This window comes from Nasonia vitripennis, chromosome 2 (genome assembly GCF_009193385.2).
Source record: "Nasonia vitripennis strain AsymCx chromosome 2, Nvit_psr_1.1, whole genome shotgun sequence".
Lineage (NCBI taxonomy): Eukaryota > Metazoa > Arthropoda > Insecta > Hymenoptera > Pteromalidae > Nasonia > Nasonia vitripennis.
Window position 1 is genome coordinate 10041242 of NC_045758.1, and position 18259 is coordinate 10059500.

The 18259-nt window shown below is 40.7% G+C and overlaps 3 protein-coding genes across 5 annotated transcripts; 2 read left to right on the top strand and 1 right to left on the bottom strand.

The window, feature by feature from the left end:
• Positions 1-670: 670 nt before the first annotated feature.
• On the top strand, positions 671-5856 carry LOC100680361 (armadillo repeat-containing protein 5). 2 transcript variants are annotated; one of them, XM_031922566.1, is made up of 7 exons: positions 671-1072; positions 1168-1388; positions 1461-2180; positions 2259-2434; positions 2519-2768; positions 2843-3239; positions 3314-5856. In XM_031922566.1, exons 1-7 carry the CDS (start codon positions 818-820, stop codon positions 3851-3853), a joined length of 2559 nt encoding a protein of 852 aa, XP_031778426.1. In that variant the 5' UTR covers positions 671-817; the 3' UTR covers positions 3854-5856. The 2 variants fall into 2 exon arrangements, with proteins under 2 accessions (XP_031778426.1, XP_003424119.1); XM_003424071.4 differs by having other exon boundaries at positions 673-1072; positions 2507-2768.
• LOC100123871 (cytochrome P450 315a1, mitochondrial) lies at positions 4580-11759 on the bottom strand. Of its 2 annotated transcripts, XM_008214583.4 has the most exons (9): positions 11200-11759; positions 9216-9266; positions 8881-9087; positions 8276-8648; positions 7503-7693; positions 7045-7385; positions 6737-6961; positions 6402-6614; positions 4633-6322 (listed from the first exon to the last, which is right to left on the bottom strand). In XM_008214583.4, the coding sequence occupies exons 4-9, from the start codon at positions 8617-8619 to the stop codon at positions 6206-6208; spliced, it is 1431 nt and encodes a 476-aa protein (XP_008212805.1). In that variant the 5' UTR covers positions 8620-8648; positions 8881-9087; positions 9216-9266; positions 11200-11759; the 3' UTR covers positions 4633-6205. The 2 variants fall into 2 exon arrangements, with proteins under 2 accessions (XP_001607634.2, XP_008212805.1); XM_001607584.5 differs by lacking the exon at positions 9216-9266 and having other exon boundaries at positions 4580-6322.
• Positions 11760-11848: 89 nt separating this feature from the next.
• Positions 11849-17670, top strand: LOC100123868 (transmembrane protein 120 homolog). Its single transcript, XM_001607581.6, has 7 exons — positions 11849-12030; positions 12126-14437; positions 14912-15030; positions 15126-15284; positions 15369-15461; positions 15546-15763; positions 16125-17670. Exons 2-7 carry the CDS (start codon positions 14369-14371, stop codon positions 16571-16573), a joined length of 1107 nt encoding a protein of 368 aa, XP_001607631.1. The 5' UTR covers positions 11849-12030; positions 12126-14368; the 3' UTR covers positions 16574-17670.
• The last annotated feature ends 589 nt before the right edge of the window (positions 17671-18259 follow it).

Genomic DNA, 18259 nt, shown 5'->3' on the forward strand with positions numbered 1-18259 from the left:
ATAATTTTTTTATACAAAAAATGTATACTTATTAACAAACTTTATGAAAACCAAACTGCATATCTTTTGTACAGTTTGTGCAGCTGGAAAATGTATGTAATAAATATATATATATATAGAATATTTATCACATTGTTTGAATTTATTTCCAAAAATCTTTCAGTTGGCGGTTATTTTTAAGAAATTTTAAGATATCACATACTGTAAAAAAGTATAGGGAGGGTCAGTAATCTTTACAAGACTGTTTAATTTTACAGCGCAGTATCCCGGTCCACATGCAACGGCAATGATATATTTTTCGATACAGTGATATATGCGTAAAGTGCGATTTAACGTACGATTCGCGCGCAAGAAATCGCATTTTACGCCTCCTGCATCGAATAATATACTGTTCGATAAGCGTACGAAAATTCATATTTTTTTCATTCTAGTCTCATCTTTTATTTAATTCATTTCAATTATTATATCGATAATATGTAAAATAAAAATGTGCGGATATCCGCTGCACTTGTAACGTTATGCTTGCACCTACTTACATATACATACAATAACTGCAGTGTGCTGACTGCTGAGTACAATTAGTATAAAGTACTCGCGATCTAGCTATACATTACATTATAGGTAGTGTGTGTATATACATCTATATTTATACACACGAACGAGCGCTCGCGCACTGCGTATTTTCCCCGAATCGTAGGCCGCGACTGTGCATGTAGTAGTAACGTCTGTCAATCGCGTCAGCTGTTCGTTTTTTGAGGTTATGTCACCAGTCGATTAATCGGTATTCTTTTCTATTTATCGATGCCCGTCGCAAGAAATGTCCTCCGAGCTCGAAAAAGCGGACAGTCACACGCTAGTTGAGCTAAAAAAACACGTGAAAGCCAACGCCAAAGCCCACATACTCAGCTGCCTAACGCGACTCAAGGGGGACTCGCAATGTTGCAAGCGCTTCGTCAAGGCTGGGGGCCTGGACCTCCTGGTGCAGCTGCTGCGCTTCCAGGATAGCAAGATCATGAATGCCTCGCTCAGCATACTCGCCAACTTGTGCTTGAACTCGGATGCGAGGCAGCAGGTAGGCCAGAACTTTTTCTTGTTGGCAAATAAAAGAGTGTCAACATTGTTGAGTCGATTATATTTATCGTACATGTTGAATGGGTTCTGTTGCAGGTGCGGGACACAAACATCACTTTCAACACAATATGGATATTAAAAAATTTGAAAATGAGTGAAAATTTGCAATGTCGAGCTTGCAGACTTATTGGGAATCTTGCAGACTGCAGCTGGCATGCGAAGGCCTTTTATGATGCAGGAGTGGTTTCAGTATTGCATGACATCATCAAAAATAAAGCTAATGTTCCAACTTACTTGATGGCTATCAGGGCTGTTAGGTAATAATCTTTTTTTTTTCTGAACATCAGGCATTTAGGTCATGTTAAACTCATTATTTCTTTTCTTTTTAGAAATATCTGGAGTATGTGCGATAGTAGCAGACGGAAAATCATTGAAAGCGATATTATCAGAGCAATCACAGCAATCTTCATCGATGTTGGCAAAAAATTGCATGAAATGAAATTAATGGACCTGGCAGAAACCTGCTTGAAAGCCATGTGTGCATTTCTGGTTGGTTCTAATTACGAGTGCGCCAATCAAATGTTAGGAGAAAAAGACAATGAAGGTTTCAAGACACTTGTCTCTTTGTACGAAACGCAAAATAAATTGGCCATAAAATGTGTGTATAGTCTGGCCTTGATACCAGAATGTCGACCTCCTCTCGGTGATTGTGATGCCGTTGAAGTCACCGTCAGGCTCGCGGATACCTGTTCTTATTACCATCATGAAATCGTAGCTAGTCTTTGTTTATTCTGCCGCGAAGCGGTAAATCGCATACGAATCCGTTACTGCAACGGTCTACAGGTCATGCTGGACCTTCTAAAAAAGGAGGAGAACGAACAGTACCATCCTGCGTTGCTGCACGCTCTTGCCCAGTTCATGTACGACGACGAGAGTATCCTGATAATGGTGAAAAATGGCCTTCTCGACATACTGGGAAACAAATTGCAGATATTGGCAATCGAGGCACCAGTCGAGTCGGAAGAGATATCGACACCTAGGAAACGCTCGGGAGATCGGTCGCCGTACAGGAAAGTCGATGCAAAGTACAACAGAACCAGTTCTGGGAGGTGAGCTGAAGTGATTATTGATTTGCAAGAGCTTTAATAACTCGACGATTCGTAACGATGTCGATTTTATTCTTACAGATTTAGTCTGGACTATCAGCAAGACGATTGGAGCCCCAGAAGTGCACGTAGTGGATCGTCTACTCCACCTAGCACACCCCCAATGAAGTTGTTTGAAGACATAGAAAACTCCGACGATGAGAATGGGGAAGAAAATTACAGTCCCGTTTGTAGCGATAACGAGTGGGCCGAAAATGGTTTGACATTGTTATACATCTCTGTAATCACGATATAAAATACATTGGTTGATAACTACTACGTTGTTGCAGAACCACAAGAAGAAATCGAATCTTTGAACAGTTTTAATTCAACGACGATAGAACTGGAGGAAACTCAGGATTGCGGAAAAGCAGGGAAAAACGAAGCCAACAAACATGTTGGCGCATGGACTCTTGCATTGTTGAGCAGATTAAGTTACTTGGACGATCCGATCGACAAGCTCGCCGATCCAGCTATGATAGGACCCCTTGCCACTTACATTAAATGCGCAAAAAATCCGAAAGCTTCGCGAATACTTAGCAGAATCGTCAAGTAAGTAGTTCTATTAATTATAAATCTCTTACTTTTATGAAATAAAATTAATTCGTACTTCATGATTTTCGTAGAAATCAAGCCTATCTCATGCCGCTAATCAAACAAGGATTTGTGTTTGAGGCTCAGAATCTAAGCGGTTCGGAGCAATACACGCGGCACATGTGTGCCTTGGCAGAAACGGGTGGTGCTGTTGGTGAGTTACAGTCGATCCTACTACGCGGTCAGGAGTCTCATCGCGTTGTCACTGCTGTCTCCATACCATTTCTTATAAAATCCAAGGAATTGTTACGCTGCCTGCTCAAAAACCATGGGGCTTTGCCTCTCATATTCGATATCTTGTCAAAGAACGAGCACACTTTGTACAAAGAGGCCATCTGGTCGATCTGCCAATTGGCTGACACGCTGGATGTGCGACCCGATGCTTTAGACAAGAATCAGCCTATCGATAACTGCTTACTGTCTACCATGGTAAATATCGACTTTATACCTCATTCTATAGGTAATCAGTTTTGCAAAATAATCTGAATTGAAAAATTGTTCAGGGTTGCGGTATGGAGAGTCACACAAAACCGTCTACGGTAACGTTCGAGCTTGATGACGGTACAACGGTGGATGCCTGCCGACGGGTGCTATGTCAACGCTCGGATGCGTTCTCAGCTATGCTAGAGGGTAGCTTCTCGGAGTCTGGTAAGAGACGGGTCAAGCTTAAAAACACTTCAAAAGAGGGCCTTAACACTCTTCTGCTTGCGGCAAACGGTTCGGCATTCCAAAATCGAACAATCGAGTCGCTTCTGGATGCCGTGCTGTTAGCGGACAAGTTTCTCATGGCCGACGTCTCTGAGTTGCTCACCGAAAGCTCAATGTCCAAGCTGAACCACGAGAACTTCAGCAGAGCTTGGTCCTGGGCTCGTAATAACGACTGCCACGAGCTTAAGGTGTGCTGCGTCAAGAGTTTCCTCACAACCAAGATGACAAGGTCTGAACGCCTTCGGGCTTTTGCAGACTTTGCCACCTGCGACAGCTTCAAGGAGTTCCTCGACGAGGTTAGGGACATTATTACCAGTGTACTCGCTCAACGCTGAGCAAGCTTTCTGTCGTTACGCAGGGACGAGACCGGTTTTCTGTGTCCCTTATTGACGAGCAGTATGATTTTAGAAGCATGGGTTTTCAAGTGAATTTCTTCGAATTTAGTTCTAAATTTTAGATTGTCGAAAATTTTTTTGAACCATTAGAAGCCTTTGTAATTACTTTTTATTCTTAAGTTGTCTCGAATCACGATTATGTAGACTGAAAACCGTGCTCGAAAAATCATGAAGCTAGTTTTTTGACATGACTCGTAAAATATTTCAAAAGGTACATGGAAGCCAAATATGTAAAATTACACGTGATTTTACTATCCGGAGCCTCCGTGTAGTAATATCAGTTTATTTTTTACAGAATTAAGAAATAAATCGCGAAACTTAAATTTGAACCGAATGTCTTTGTATAGACACTGCATAAAAACGATTTTTTATTGTAATTAGCTTGTTGAAATTCGGAATTTATTCAAATTTAGGGTTTCGCGATATCAAACGAGTTGTAGTGAATTACACTCAGAAACTTCTTAGGCAGGAGTTACGGCACTAAGAAAAATGCTCGACTGAAAAATTTTACTAAGTCAAGCAATAATTTTTAACTATTTAACGAGTTACTTGTGATAACAAAAGCACACTATCTGTCAATGTTTAATGAAGCATTTTTCTCGGTGCGCTTATGTATTTATATTTATAACAATGTCATTTGGAAGAACTTTAGAACATGAACTTTGGAATAGACATCATATTTATTTTCAGTTCAATTTAAGAATTTTTACAAATATTGCTATAATTGTGTATAAAAATATACGAGAAGAAACTTTTGAATATAAAATTCTTGTATTACATGGTTCGAGCTATATCTCTCTTACTCTAACATAACTAATGAGCATTTAAAAAGAGTGTGTTCAATGTTTATCCTTCTTATGCAACCAGTTTTATTTTTAATTTCATGTTCGTTTATGGTCTTTCAAGTCATATTGATCACTATAGCTGTTAATACTTTACATCTTATTAACTAAAAATGGATTATTTTTATTAATTCATATTGCGTTGAGGCTGTTATCTATTATAATCAAATACATATGTATTATTTGAGTTAAAAACCGTAATTTTATACATATATATATATTGATGTACATTGATGTAAAACTAAAATTCATTTGCAGATTAGAAAAAATGAAATTCTTATTACGAACGTATACATGACGCAATTAAAATACGTATAAGAGTTATTTGGTCTAATTTTAAACATTCGAAACTTGGTTGCCATCTAAGATCGCATATATGTTTTACGTGATTTTCTCTCCAAGCAATACCGTAATCATTATGCATAATTTTTATGAGATGCTTTTAAATTTAAATATTATGCGACTTTTAAAGTCCAATAGTTATATAACATTTTTGTTTTAATGATCTACGAATCGCGATGAATTATTGTTGCAGTTTTGAAGAAAAGATCAAAAATAGTTTTTAGATTAAAATTTCGGTAAATTTTCATCAAAATAAGGACCCAGAAACTTTTTTTCTTATTGTGAATCGTAGCTCAAACCAATCGTGTAAATAATAACTCCAATGTGAGATTAGCAATCACCTTACGCTCGATAAAAAGATATATCGGATATATCTTCGGGTACTTTTATTACTGGGCAAGACCCTCTGGATTGTTATTGCAAAATGAGCTTAAAGATTGGATAAAAACTTGTTTCTAAAATGTTGTATTATGTAATTTTTAAGGGCGTCGTTTTATATACACAATAATAATAATGATGATAATAACAATAATAATAACAATTCATAGAATTTTAAACAATAGAAATTTCTCTAATACGTTTACCAAAATCGTATTAGGGACAGCAATTTTCCTTGTTTTAGCGGTACACATATATACATATATAAATAAAAAAGATTAAATTTTTCTGCATTTTTACGTTGCGATTTTAAGATAATTTTTCTATTTACCTGAAATTGTATTATACAAGCGATATATAAGTAAACGATTCGAATATTAATATATTTGTTTTCATTGAATTCCTTTCCGATGTATTGCACGCGTTATAGTCGCTAATCAGACTGTTAACATACATTATTGTATCGATGGTATAGTTTCATTGAAAACTTAAAATTACACAATAAATTAGTGACACAGGTATATAATGTACAACTAATTTGAACTAGCTGCAGTGTATAACTATACGTAGGTACTCTTATAAATGCACCTCAAAAAATGTTAATTATACAATATATATATAGAGTGTATAAAATCGAGTTCACGCTGCGTTTAAAAACATTAAAAAATCGTCAGTTCCCTCGAGGCACGTATGTACAACTTCCAATACTAACAATCGAATTGAACCATCATCATCGACTCCAGGGCGTAAGCTGAAGCTGCAACGGTTCCGATGGCGCGGAAATCATTCTCAGCTTCATCCGGACTTTATTTTTATTCACGCAGTCGATCTTGAAGTTCCTCAGCAGCTACATCAAGCACAAACAGATTGAAATCAGTATACAGCCGGGATATAAAAGGAAGGAAAAATTCAAGTCCATCGCTCACCTCGGCCATGGTGAGTGACATTTGCACTTCGGCGAGTTTCCTTCCAATACAGCTCCTCGCGCCCATAGCGAAAGGCAGCGTGGCATTCGGATTGATCACCCCTTGGAATTCTCCTTTCTCGCTTCTCAGCCATCTCTGCGGAAGAAACTCGTCGGCTCTCGGAAAGTTGGCCTCGTCTCTGCCGCACGAGTAAAGCGAGATGACCACCAACTCCTGCAACGATGATCGACGAGGATTTACTTCGCGCAACAAAGGCGTCTATGTACTCCCGAGAAGAATCGATTCAAGAGAGAGAGAAAGGGAGAAAGGTGCGTCGAAAGGATTATTATACTCACGCCCTTGCAAGCGGGATAGCCGGCGAGAAGAGTGTCTTGCGGTAGGATTCGCGTGAGAAACGGCGCGGTTGGGTAGAGCCGTAGCGACTCCTTGATGGCACCCTTGAGAAGAGCGTTGCGAAGTACTTCCGCTTCGTCGAGCTCGAGAAGAGACTGACGGATGGCTTCTTGGGCGGACGGGTTGCTGGCCATCAGGTACAGAAGCCACTGCATCGAGTAAGCTGTCTGGAGGTAATGATCGATTATTTTCCTCTGTTCTATATTCTCGAAATCGATCGTAATTTTTTAAATTTTAATTCATAACCCACAGTGTCACCGGCCGCGAGGATGAGGTCGACGCAGATCCGTTTGAGCATCTCGCTGTCGATGCCGTTTCGCAGCATCGCTCCGAGGAGGCCGTCTTCGGCGTTCTCAAGTTTCTCCATCTCCTCGACGAAGCGGCCGACGGTGTCCAGGGCGTAGTCGGCCGCCGTTACGAAACCTGTCCAGGAGGGCATCCGTAACAGCATCGCCAGACGAGCCGGGACGCTCGACAGATGCACCGAGTACTCGAAGATTCGGCTGAGGCTGCACGAGAGGATTCCCAGCTCGTTCAGGATGCTCCTGCGATAGGAGGGCCAGGCTGAACCGACTAGTGTTGCTAGGAGGACTGTTGGAGGTGCGTTATACATTTTTTTTTTTTTTTTTTTTTTTAAAGCTGAGATGATTTGGGAATGATTTTTCTAAGCATCACACTTAGCTTATTATAGCTTATTCATCATTTTACCTTCGATCGACCACTGGTACAACTGGTTCTCGAGATCCGGCACGATTCGCTCGTTATTCCTGTAACCCTTCCATTTTTCAACGAGATCCATCGCAGCTTCCTGGCACGGTTTGCTCATCGACTTGGCCGAGTCTGGAGCCAGCATCATTTTATTCAGTATCCGCCTGTAGTGCAGCCACTCCTGGCCGTCCCTGAAAGAAAATACAGCAGACCCTCGTTCATCTTTCAAGCCTCTTGCATCGCGAGTCTATATAAGCGAACGAAATTCATCTCCGAAAATAAGCGCAAGTGAATAGTGATTCACTTGCGCTGACGCAAAAGCGGCGATAACGCGGTCAGTTACCCCAGTAAACCCTCCCGATGCGTATGCGTTTACACACCGAGCCGCACGGCGCGCGCGCGGGAATAAAGCTCAATTGAAGCGATAAGTGAATATAGCCCAATAACAAGTGGCTTTCTGCATCGTAATGCGCATAACACTGCCACGCGAGCTCTCTTAATTGGCGGATTAAAACCAGCGCGCATGTTCTTGCTGTGTTGCTCTCGGCTTTGAGGAGATTTCGAGCTTTCGCGAAACGATAACAAGAGCTTTGTTTCATAATCGCAGTAGGTTTTACTTTGTTTATTTTGATAAACGACTGTGAAAGCGATGCGCTGTGAGGAGAGCCGATGACTTTCGGAATTCCTATCTCTCGCTTTATCGGTATGTGAGCTGTTCGGATTGCTTCTAGAGAATATGAGTTGACGAATAGAAAAAAAAATCCAATGCTCACATGAACAGCAAGCCCCTCTCCCTGTCCTTCAGCTTGTTGTAGAGCAGCCAAGCCTCGGGTACGAAGTGTTGTGGCGTGGGTCCCTCCAGCCTGAAGACTTCTCTGATGGCATCCGTCGAGCTGACGAAGATGGCTTTAGTGGGTCCGACCCTCCCTCGGAACATCGGCCCGTGTCTCCTGTGCATCTTGTCGATGTACTCGTGCAGACATTTACCCCGATCCGATTGCACCAACGAGCTGATGGTACCGATCACCGGCAAACCTCGGCAGTCCGGCATCTCTGCGAGGGACGATGCCACTGCTCGGTTCGCCAGTGACAGGTACAATTTCGAGATTCGCTGCATCGCGATGTTCTCCGCACTGAAAAAGCAGACTAGCCCGAGGAAACGATTATGTCGTTTATCATGCGCACACTCGCCCGTTGTATATTTAGCATAATTGGTTTGATATTGGAGCGTGTCGCGAGGCGATAAGATAGAAATGAATTTTAAACGTCGGAAAAAGCGTGTTCGAAAGTGATGCTACGATTTTTTTTTCAATTCGCCTTATCTATGCTGTGAAGCAATATAAAAAAGAAAGCTATGCGTAATAGAGATCAGACTCACCTAGACGAGGCAGTAGTGGAAAGCGAAGGTGCGACTTATACTCCGTAATAGCGAGCGCGGCTCCGGTTTTCGGCTGTGCATCTTCTTATCGTGCGCGCAGTCGTGTACGCGCGACTGCGGCGAGTTTTATTGCGGCTCCTGCCTGCAGTGCATCGATAAAAAGGCCCAACCTATACCGACGATGTGCGTAGATATTCGGCGCTGCAGCTGCGCATAAGTATATGAAAGAAAAAATGTTATAACGTTCGCCTCACGTTTAGCGTTTGGAGGAGTTAGGTGACGTTTCTTTTGAGGATCATGCTATGGATGTGCGTGAAAAACAAATGAAAAAGCACCTGTGCGCGAGATATATCAAAGTGGGCTCAGCTGCGATTTCGCTCAGTCACCTGTTGACAATGTGTTGTTTTGAAAAATAAAAGTGGCTGGTGACTATTGCAAATGGGTTCTCTCTCTCTCTCTCTCTCTCTCTCTCTCTCTCTCTCTCTCTCGAAGCTCTCTCTCTCGAAGCTCTGACGTGTACAGGCGAGCTATTCTTTAAATAAATTTATCGATCAACTTGGTAAACTGCGCGTCTTAAAATAAACGCGATTTCGTGTATTTTATTATATAGGTTCCCTCTCTCTCGCGCGATATGTAACTAATCGATACTTTTTGTCCGGTGTATTGCGTAAAGGTTGCCCAGAGGCGATTTCATATATATACTTTGTTAATTCAATACTGTTGGATTTTCTTAAATGAAGGATCGTGATGTGTGATTGAATAAAGAATTTATTTAACACTGTATTGATAATATATTGTATATAAAAAGAATGAGTACATAAATGAATACACTTTAGGTCTAACGTGCGCACCACTTGCCTGTCACTTTCAGAATGACTCTTAGGCCCACCCACGCCTGGGCCCTTCCGACGCCACGCCACGCCGTTCTGGGGACAGCGGAAAATGTCTTCCGTTTTCCCTCTTTCTCTCTCTCTCTCTCTCTCTCTCTCTCGTACCTAGACACTCGTTCTTTCCCTTACTTACTAATCCCTCAGCGTCTTCTCGATCTTTGCTCATTCATGCTTGCATTCACACAAATATTGATGCTTTCCAACAAATACACACTCGATACGATTATTCTTGGTGTTACCAGCGACCGAGCCGAACTACCACTATTCGCCTTGTTAAGTATCCATCAGCGCCACGAAGTACGTGTAAAAGTAAACGGAGTGGTGAAGTTAGGAACCCTGACTAGGGTGTACGATACATCAGCGCCATGAAGCCCGTGTAAAATTAAATGGTGTGGAGAAGTTAGGAACCCTGAGTAGGTTGTCGTTAACAAGGCGAATATTCGCGAATTTACGGAGCGGTTAGAGACATAATAAAATATACACGACGCGATCCTACATGATACCTATAGGTCTTGGAACAACAGTTTGTACCGGCGTATATTACATTTCGATAATTATGAAACTTCATTTCGACACTTTGTTTGGTCGACACTCGCGAGTGCATTGGATTCGAGAAAAACTGCCAACGCACGCGAGTTTCTTATTGTATTTGCATGAGCCATAATATTATTCTTTGTTCGAATTACACAAAAAAAAAGAAAAGTTAAACGTTCGGCAAAAGTGCTGAAGCGTTTGGTTCTGACCGGAAGATACTCACGTTTCGCGTCTCGAATTTTCTATTGCGGTCGCGCAGGCCAACAGTTGCGCTCGTATAACAATGGTTTTATACGGTGAAACAAGCAGAGGATTTGAATTCGCTTCCTCGATTGCGGTTTTCCCTATTAGCATACTAAAACGTAACTTGTATGCTGCGAGAAAGATGTTGAACCCTAATTTATTGCAGAAACCCAAGAAAATAAAAATCATCCGTTTAAAAAACAAAAAACCGCTCATCTCTTACGAACAATGCTCGCATTCTGAATATTCGCAGTCCCGAGGCGAGACAGTCAGTCAGTGTGTAAGTATACGCGCAAAAAGAGCCTCGCCGATGAGCCTCGTGTGGGAATCGGCTTTTGATCCCGTTTGAGCTCTGCGCGCACTCGCGCTTTTAGATCGAGGGCCGTTATGATGATTTCCGCGCGCGCGCGCGCAATCTCGAGGAAGAGAGGAAGTCCCGTGGGAAGAGAAGAAGCGACTTCAGCGGTGCGCGCGCTTCTTTGAACCTGTTGCAAGCGCCGCGTGCGCTATAATTCAAGCGGGGCCGAAATATCTCCGAAAGGTATAATACGTTATCGGCTTCCCGGAATGAAGTAATTGCGCGAGCGAGACGTTCTTCTCTGAAGTTTCGGTGTAAACGTTTCTCGGCCGATTTTTTTAAACGATCGATTACCTTGTGTATCAAACGTCGACGAAGCAGCACCACAGCAACCGCGAACTACACATCACACACTTGTCCTCCCTCACTTCACATCGGCAGGCGAATTTTCCAAATCCACAACGGGGGCGGCTCCGCATCCCTCGAGGAATTTCGAGCGATCGCGAGATCTCGGCTCTTTCTCCCACGCGCCGCCAAGAGACACTGTGATGCGGCCGGCTGTATGGTATTATGTACATTGTACACAGAGCGACAAACGTATGCGCGCTCGCGTGGAGGGAGTGAGAGAAGAACGAGCGAGGAAGAGGAAGAAGAAGAAGAATAAGCAGAAGGAGAGAGAGAGAGAGAGAGAGAGAGAGAGAGAGAGAGAGAGAGAGGAGGTTCCCTTTCTATCGCGGCACGACGTTTGGAGTTGCTCACGGTCAGGGTCGTCCTCGAGGTTCTTGCCTTCCGGACCGATGTCCTCTAATGCAGAGGCGGAGAGCGCAGCTATGAGGTTGTTCGTTTTTTTATACAGGCGAACGAGCGATAGGAGAGAGATATCTGCGCGCACGGCTGGTTGCGTATAGTGCGGTCGAGCGTTGTTTTTTTTTAATTTAACATTAGCAAGCATGCGATCTGTATATTAAAATATTCTAATTATGTGAATGTGTTTTCAGGGTCAAGGGAGGATTTTTATATCGTAGCACAATTAAAAATTAAGCAGCTCGGAGAGAGGAGAAAGCACGTGCCGCCGACGTGCCCAAGTCTAGAAAAGCCGAAGTAACGAGAGATGCCGAGCAAAACGAAACTGCTAGGCTAACGGAGTGAAATAGCTCATATTATGAGTAGTCTTTGCGTCATAACGTGAGCTAAAGTGAAACTTTGTCGAAATTATATTTCAGAGTTCAGCTTGTATGCCATATATACTAATATTCATTAATACAAATTAATTGTTGCAGAACACTGTTACTCATCTGTGTGTAAACGAGTCGCCGTCAGTATATTATATACTTTATCTGATTCTTTTCCCCTGCGCGTTTATTAATATCCCATTTTCCAGAGCATAAATTATTTCTTCCTAATGAGGCTGATCACCTTGAGGCTGTAACTAGTTTTAATGTATATTTTCAAATCCAGACTGTTCTTTTTTTCAGACGCACGATTGCTCACGTGAGAAATAGCGCGTGTCACGTATCTCGCAGAAATGTAAAGCAATGATTTCATTGTTTTCATTCACAACAATTCTGTGGATACTCCTCAGCATAAAGTATTTATACCAGTTTTGATGAAAAATTGTTAACAAACGCGTTAACGTCTTAAAACTAACGATTATAATTTACCCATAATACGGACATGATTTATAAAACGTTCAGAGGAAAGATGAACGTGTCAGCATCGCGGCGACGATTAAAAATTCAAATAAAATCACGCCGCCCATAGCGCGTGTCGTATATGTATATTCAAAACCGCTTCTCCGTAGAGCGAGTAAGTAAAAGAGAAAAAAAAATAAGATGAAACGAATCGCTCGAGCGTGTCCTTTTAATCCTTGCAACCGACGGGGGGCCTTGATGGCGCTCGTCGCGTGTGCATGTGTGTGCCTGATGTGTGAGTGTATGTATTATATAAAATCTAACTCCGAAATAATTCGGCAACGGCCTCGAGGCGGACACGAGCCACTGCTAATGCGACTTTTAGAGGCCGTAAGTGTATGCTACTTAGTGCTTTTCCACTTTTGGAGAAATCATATCTCATATCGTCGTTCGGTTGACTCAGCTGTCGATCATCTCACTCGGTATAGTGTGTAATTCTTTTGCGATGCGAAGCATGCGTAGGTAAATGTGGAGTAATTTGTAATTGAAAGAATTTTTTTAAAATTTTAGATATCACGGTAAGAATAAAAAAATCGACCGGGTGAGCTAAGCTACTATCGGACCTGCCGCTTCTTTTATATTACAGCAACCTACTGATTTGCATTTTATCTATTAATACCTACCCTCGATCTATTTTCGGAACCTCGTGTATACGTTCCACAAATTTTAATACAAATTCTATTTTTAAACCGGTTATCAACACGCCGCATTACAGCGATCGACTGGATTGTTTGGAATACCTTCGGAGTTTGTAAATACATAAAAGTTTGTTATACATCGATCGATCGCTTCGAATATTTAGCGAAATCGAACCTTGATCAACCTGCACTTAATCGTTGCAATCGAATTCAATCAACACAGGCTTGTGTGTTTATTAGGTATGCGAAGAGATTTTTACAATTCGCGCGACGCAAGGCCACGTGATTAGATAAATAATCAATCATCTATCGAATGAACCACGCAGCGTGTGTCTTTTCATTCCATTCGTATACGCATCACCTTTGCATATCTAACATAACCGAGTAAACATCGTTCTCCAGCCTATAAATAAATCCGATTCTCAATACTTAAATAAAGCGTATAATACAACATTCGATCGGTAATATCGGCAAACGGCAATCGGCAGTGCGCGCGCGCATCAAAGACCCGCAGTGACGTCCCCTCGATCTTTCTGGGCCTGGGCCCATTTATATAAATACTCCCAACTATCGCTTCGAAATTCAAAATTAACAATGCATAAAGCCGCACTTAAACGACACTTGGCCCCGCGATAGCCGAAGCGCCGATCGATACGATCGTCAAAAGCCCGCGAGAGAGATATGACGTGCGTATAAATGACGGCCAGAGCGACTCTCTCTTCTCTTTCTTCAGAGTAATACTTGTACTTACATAAGTGTATACACGCGTCACACATACACATCGTCATCATCGCGTATATCCGTATACGCTCTGTGTGCAGTCTGCTATTTCGAGTCCGCGCCGCGAGCGCCGCCGGAAAAGCTACGCGCCGCGCCAGTTTTTCCCTGTTTTAGAGTTGTTATACCCGCACTGTTTAGTTTAGTGTACTCGACGACACGGCAGAGGAGAGAACAGCAGCTGCACTTTTCGCGCGCATTTCTCGCCGGATCGTTATAGCTCAGAGTCGTGTGCTACGCACTCACCTGCGCGCGAACGAGCCTCGTATACACAGGCTGTGCTGTTTTTTTTTATCCTAGCTACGATTACATATTTTGTTCCGGATCGGAGAGCTGCTACAGCGCGGAGCTCCTGCTTTTCGGAGTAGAGATCGTGGGAGAGCTGTGGAAAAGACGGCAGCCGACATTATTTGAAAGATGAATACCGACGTGGAGAGCTGTCTCAAGGACTGGAATGACCTGCAGAATGACTACAAGGAACTCGAGGTGAGCCTTCAAACGCAGCTGTTATTGCAAATTTCGACCGTAGTTTTTCGCTATCATCTCGCACGGGCTTCTAGGTTAGGTTTCTGGAGATATATCCCTGATTTTTCGATGCGAGGGAGAGGTATTTTCGTTAGTCGACGAAATTTTGGTGTACAGAAGAGCCGCGGCTGATAAGAGGCTATTGCAATCTCGAGTATCATTGTCAATATTGTAATCGGTGTCTTTTCCAGAAGCATCTTTCTCTCTCTCTCTCTCTCTCTCTCTCTCTTTATCTCTCTTTACATATTTGTTTGTTAATACCTAACCTTACCGTCGACCTTTCACCTATTCATGTGACTGTTGCAAGCGGTCGCGCAGCTCTCCATTCGAGATCGCCCGTTTTTATGATCCCATCGTTAATTTTTTTTTCTTTCTCCAAACGATGTAGTTCTAGCTGCGCTTCATGGAGATTTATGCTGACTCTTTTTTTTATAGGCGTTAAACAGAACATACTTGGCCAAGTTGGAGGAGGTAGGAGAGCTGCAGAAAAAATGCCAGAATGGAATATCACATCAGAAGTATCGCATGGGAGTCATAAAAAAGTCCTTGAAACAGTGAGTCCATGCAATCAGGCTTAGCTGTCGTTTTTCTAGAAAGTTGGATGACACAAAGAGCGTTTTGACTTATCTATGTTATTTTTCTATCTCAGTCTTCATGCGAGCGAGACCAGGCAAATGTTGGACAAAGACATGCAGAGGAGAGAGCAGCAAATTCACGAGATGGAGCAAACGTTGCCAAAAGCAAATGGAACGTATCTTTCTATAATACTAGGTAGCGTTAATGTCTCGATATTGAACAAAAATGATAAGTGAGTATGCTTTCTTAATCTCTCCAATGATGTAACCACTCTTAGATAATGGGTTGACAAATTAATTGTTGGACTTTGTTACAGGTTTAAGTACAAAGATGAATATGAAAAATTCAAGCTTGTTTTATCTGTGATTGGATTCATCCTCTCAGTAATTAATTTATTTACAAATTACAGGCAAGTATCACAATCAATACTCCAAGCATAAATTCTGCAATTATAAGGGTGTTCTAAATTCTAATTATTATCACTGTATTGCAGAACATTGGAGCTGAGCTTCATGTTTCTGCTAGTCTGGTATTATTGTACTCTGACGATACGAGAAAGCATACTTAAAGTTAATGGATCAAGAATCAAAGGCTGGTGGAGATTTCACCATTTCCTGTCTACTGTAGTATCTGGTGTACTATTAGTCTGGCCAAATACTGGGCCATGGTATGCATTCCGAGGACAATTCATGTGGTTCAATGTTTACATAAGTAAGTTTTATGATTGTCAACTCCTATTCTTATTTATGGCACATTGTGATTGTGCAAACATGCATGCAATACCCTGGACTTCTATTTCCGAACAACCTTTATGATTGTGATCAGATTACAAATTACTAAATTATTTATCTCACATGAGTTTAAAGCATGAATTGAAAATGTATCTTACATAACAGTTGATTCAATGATAATTTTTTTTTTTAATTTCTCAAACACCTTAATGCCATTATCAATAGAATAATTTATCGGGATCGTTAAAAGAACATAAAATTTTGCTAAAAATTTGTTTTTTTGCGAAATTCCGTAAATTTTTGGCAAACTTGTTTTTACAAGCAGTTGGATCTTCTTTTAGGTGTAGTTCAGTATCTGCAATTCCGTTATCAGCGCGGTGTGCTCTATCGTCTGAAAGCGCTGGGTGAACGGCACAATATGGACATCACGATCGAAGGCTTTCATTCGTGGATGTGGCGAGGATTATCCTTCCTCTTGCCTTTCCTTTTCTTTGGCTACTTTTTCCAGCTCTACAATGCCTACACGCTTCTGAAACTCACCTGGCATCCGGAAGCGACTTGGCATGTTCCGGTGCTAAGCGCGATGTTCCTGGTACTATTTTTGGGTAACATGACGACAACGATAATGGTGATACCACAAAAGCTCCGAAGTAGAGTGATGGATACCTTTAGTTCTGGCTTCAATTACAAGCCTGCTTCTAAGAAAGAAGAGATGACGGAAGACAAGGAGAAAGTGGAAGAGAAAGAGAAGCCTAATGAGAATGATATAAAGGCGACTAAAAGTGATTGAAAACCTAATTAAATGTCAATTTTGAAGTTGAAATATGTTTGAGTGGCACTTCTACTGTGCTATTCACTCAAAATAAAACTTTTGCTATTTAACGATAATTTGGAGAAAACGAAATTTACAGGTGGTGTGATTTTTGTTACAGAGTTCTTGAGAATGTTTGTAGTTGTTATATATTAGTAAGGTTCACTCTTTGCTTTGAAATCGGTAGTGAAAATGACTTCTTTTACAAGCGAGAAAGCTAATAATTAATTTGCAATAGCGAGTTCAACTGACGTAAAATATATATATTTTTTTTTAATTGATTGCTGTAGATTACTTATTGATTTTAATTAAGCTTGCTCATAAGAAATTATCAGTATGAGTAATTAAATTGACAGATGTTGGCTAATTTATCAAGAAATCAATTGAAAAAATTGAAGTGCCGTAAAGCAAATGACGCATGTGACTCTTCAGGAGCCTCCTAATGAAATTACTTGTTGTTAATAGGGAGACAGGGGTTTTTAGCCTATTTAGCTTATTATAACGTCGGCCAATATCGTTCGAAGACGAAGAAAGATAAACGTTTAAATAACGCCCATCTAGTCCGAACTCTAGCTCTACGTTCACGTATGTATTGTCACGCACAAGATTCTTGCAGAATCATTGCCATTCATCATTCCAGTAAGGGAGTCATTAGCTCTCCCTCGAGAAAATAGAAAAGTGTTAAACATTCAAACTGAACCGTTATAATACATTAGCAAAATAAAGATGTGGTATGATAGCGAATTTATTATTTTTAAATAAAAATTGAAAAGGAAATGCTTCACTTGATTAATAAAGTTAGCTTATTTTTTTAACATGTCTGCGCTCTTCGTCGATTGATTATTTACCTGTATATTTTTTGTATGTATTTTTTATACATTTTTTAGAGGGTCGTTAGTAGGACCTTTGAAGTGAAAGCTTTGTTTTTCAATTTTTTATATGCATGTTATTTATGCCTCTTAATGATAATTTATGATAAATTTAATAATTACATTTTGTATAGCTTGTGGTTTTGATAGATTGTGTTTAACTTTACTCACAAATGCAAATAAAGAAGAAAATTGTTTACATTACACAGAACAAAATGTGAATTTTTTCTCAAGTAACCAGCATTTCGAAACTAAATCAACGTTCTTTTACTGAAAAAAAAATACGATTTCTCTACCCTATACCTATCAGATACATATTATGCTCAACTTATAGAGTCATGGATAATTTTAGTTTTATAAAAACTACATTTAATTTTTGTGTACATCCATTGTGTTTTGGTTCCTATATTAATGTAATCAACAACAATATTTTAAAATAAAATTCTAAAAAATAGCAATCAACGAGATTTAGTTCGAGATCGTGATCGAATTGGATTTTTATGTGATATTATATACCACGCCCTAACTAAAATTGGATAAAATACACTAGAGTCAAGCTTCAGATATGTTTCACCGTGTACGTCTACTTTTCTTTGATTAGAGAAACATTTCATAAATTATAGCACTATATTAGCGACCCTAAAGAATGCAAAATTTATGAAATACTTACTTTTTGGGAATTTTAAGTAATTTTAGATTGTTACAAAAAATAAAATCAATCTTCTCACATCACTCAATACGTACTGATTGAATTGCGTGATATATGTACAGGCAATCAATTTGTGCTCTAATCAGT

What these genes read in the sequence shown, in the direction of transcription:
- LOC100680361 (XM_003424071.4), top strand. Translation starts at nt 818, where the DNA reads ATGTCCTCCGAGCTCGAAAAAGCGGACAGTCACACGCTAGTTGAGCTA. An exon ending in ATGGCTATCAGGGCTGTTAG is followed by an intron (nt 1,389 to 1,460) that starts GTAATAATCTTT and finishes TTTTCTTTTTAG; the next exon opens with AAATATCTGGAGTATGTGCG. An exon ending in TAACGAGTGGGCCGAAAATG is followed by an intron (nt 2,435 to 2,506) that starts GTTTGACATTGT and finishes ACGTTGTTGCAG; the next exon opens with AACCACAAGAAGAAATCGAA.
- LOC100123868 (XM_001607581.6), top strand. Translation starts at nt 14,369, where the DNA reads ATGAATACCGACGTGGAGAGCTGTCTCAAGGACTGGAATGACCTGCAG. An exon ending in ATAAAAAAGTCCTTGAAACA is followed by an intron (nt 15,031 to 15,125) that starts GTGAGTCCATGC and finishes TTTCTATCTCAG; the next exon opens with TCTTCATGCGAGCGAGACCA. An exon ending in AATTTATTTACAAATTACAG is followed by an intron (nt 15,462 to 15,545) that starts GCAAGTATCACA and finishes ACTGTATTGCAG; the next exon opens with AACATTGGAGCTGAGCTTCA.
- LOC100123871 (XM_001607584.5), bottom strand. Translation starts at nt 8,619, where the DNA reads ATGCAGCGAATCTCGAAATTGTACCTGTCACTGGCGAACCGAGCAGTG. An exon ending in GAGAGGGGCTTGCTGTTCAT is followed by an intron (nt 7,694 to 8,275) that starts GTGAGCATTGGA and finishes ATTTTCTTTCAG; the next exon opens with GGACGGCCAGGAGTGGCTGC. An exon ending in GTACCAGTGGTCGATCGAAG is followed by an intron (nt 7,386 to 7,502) that starts GTAAAATGATGA and finishes CACCTCCAACAG; the next exon opens with TCCTCCTAGCAACACTAGTC.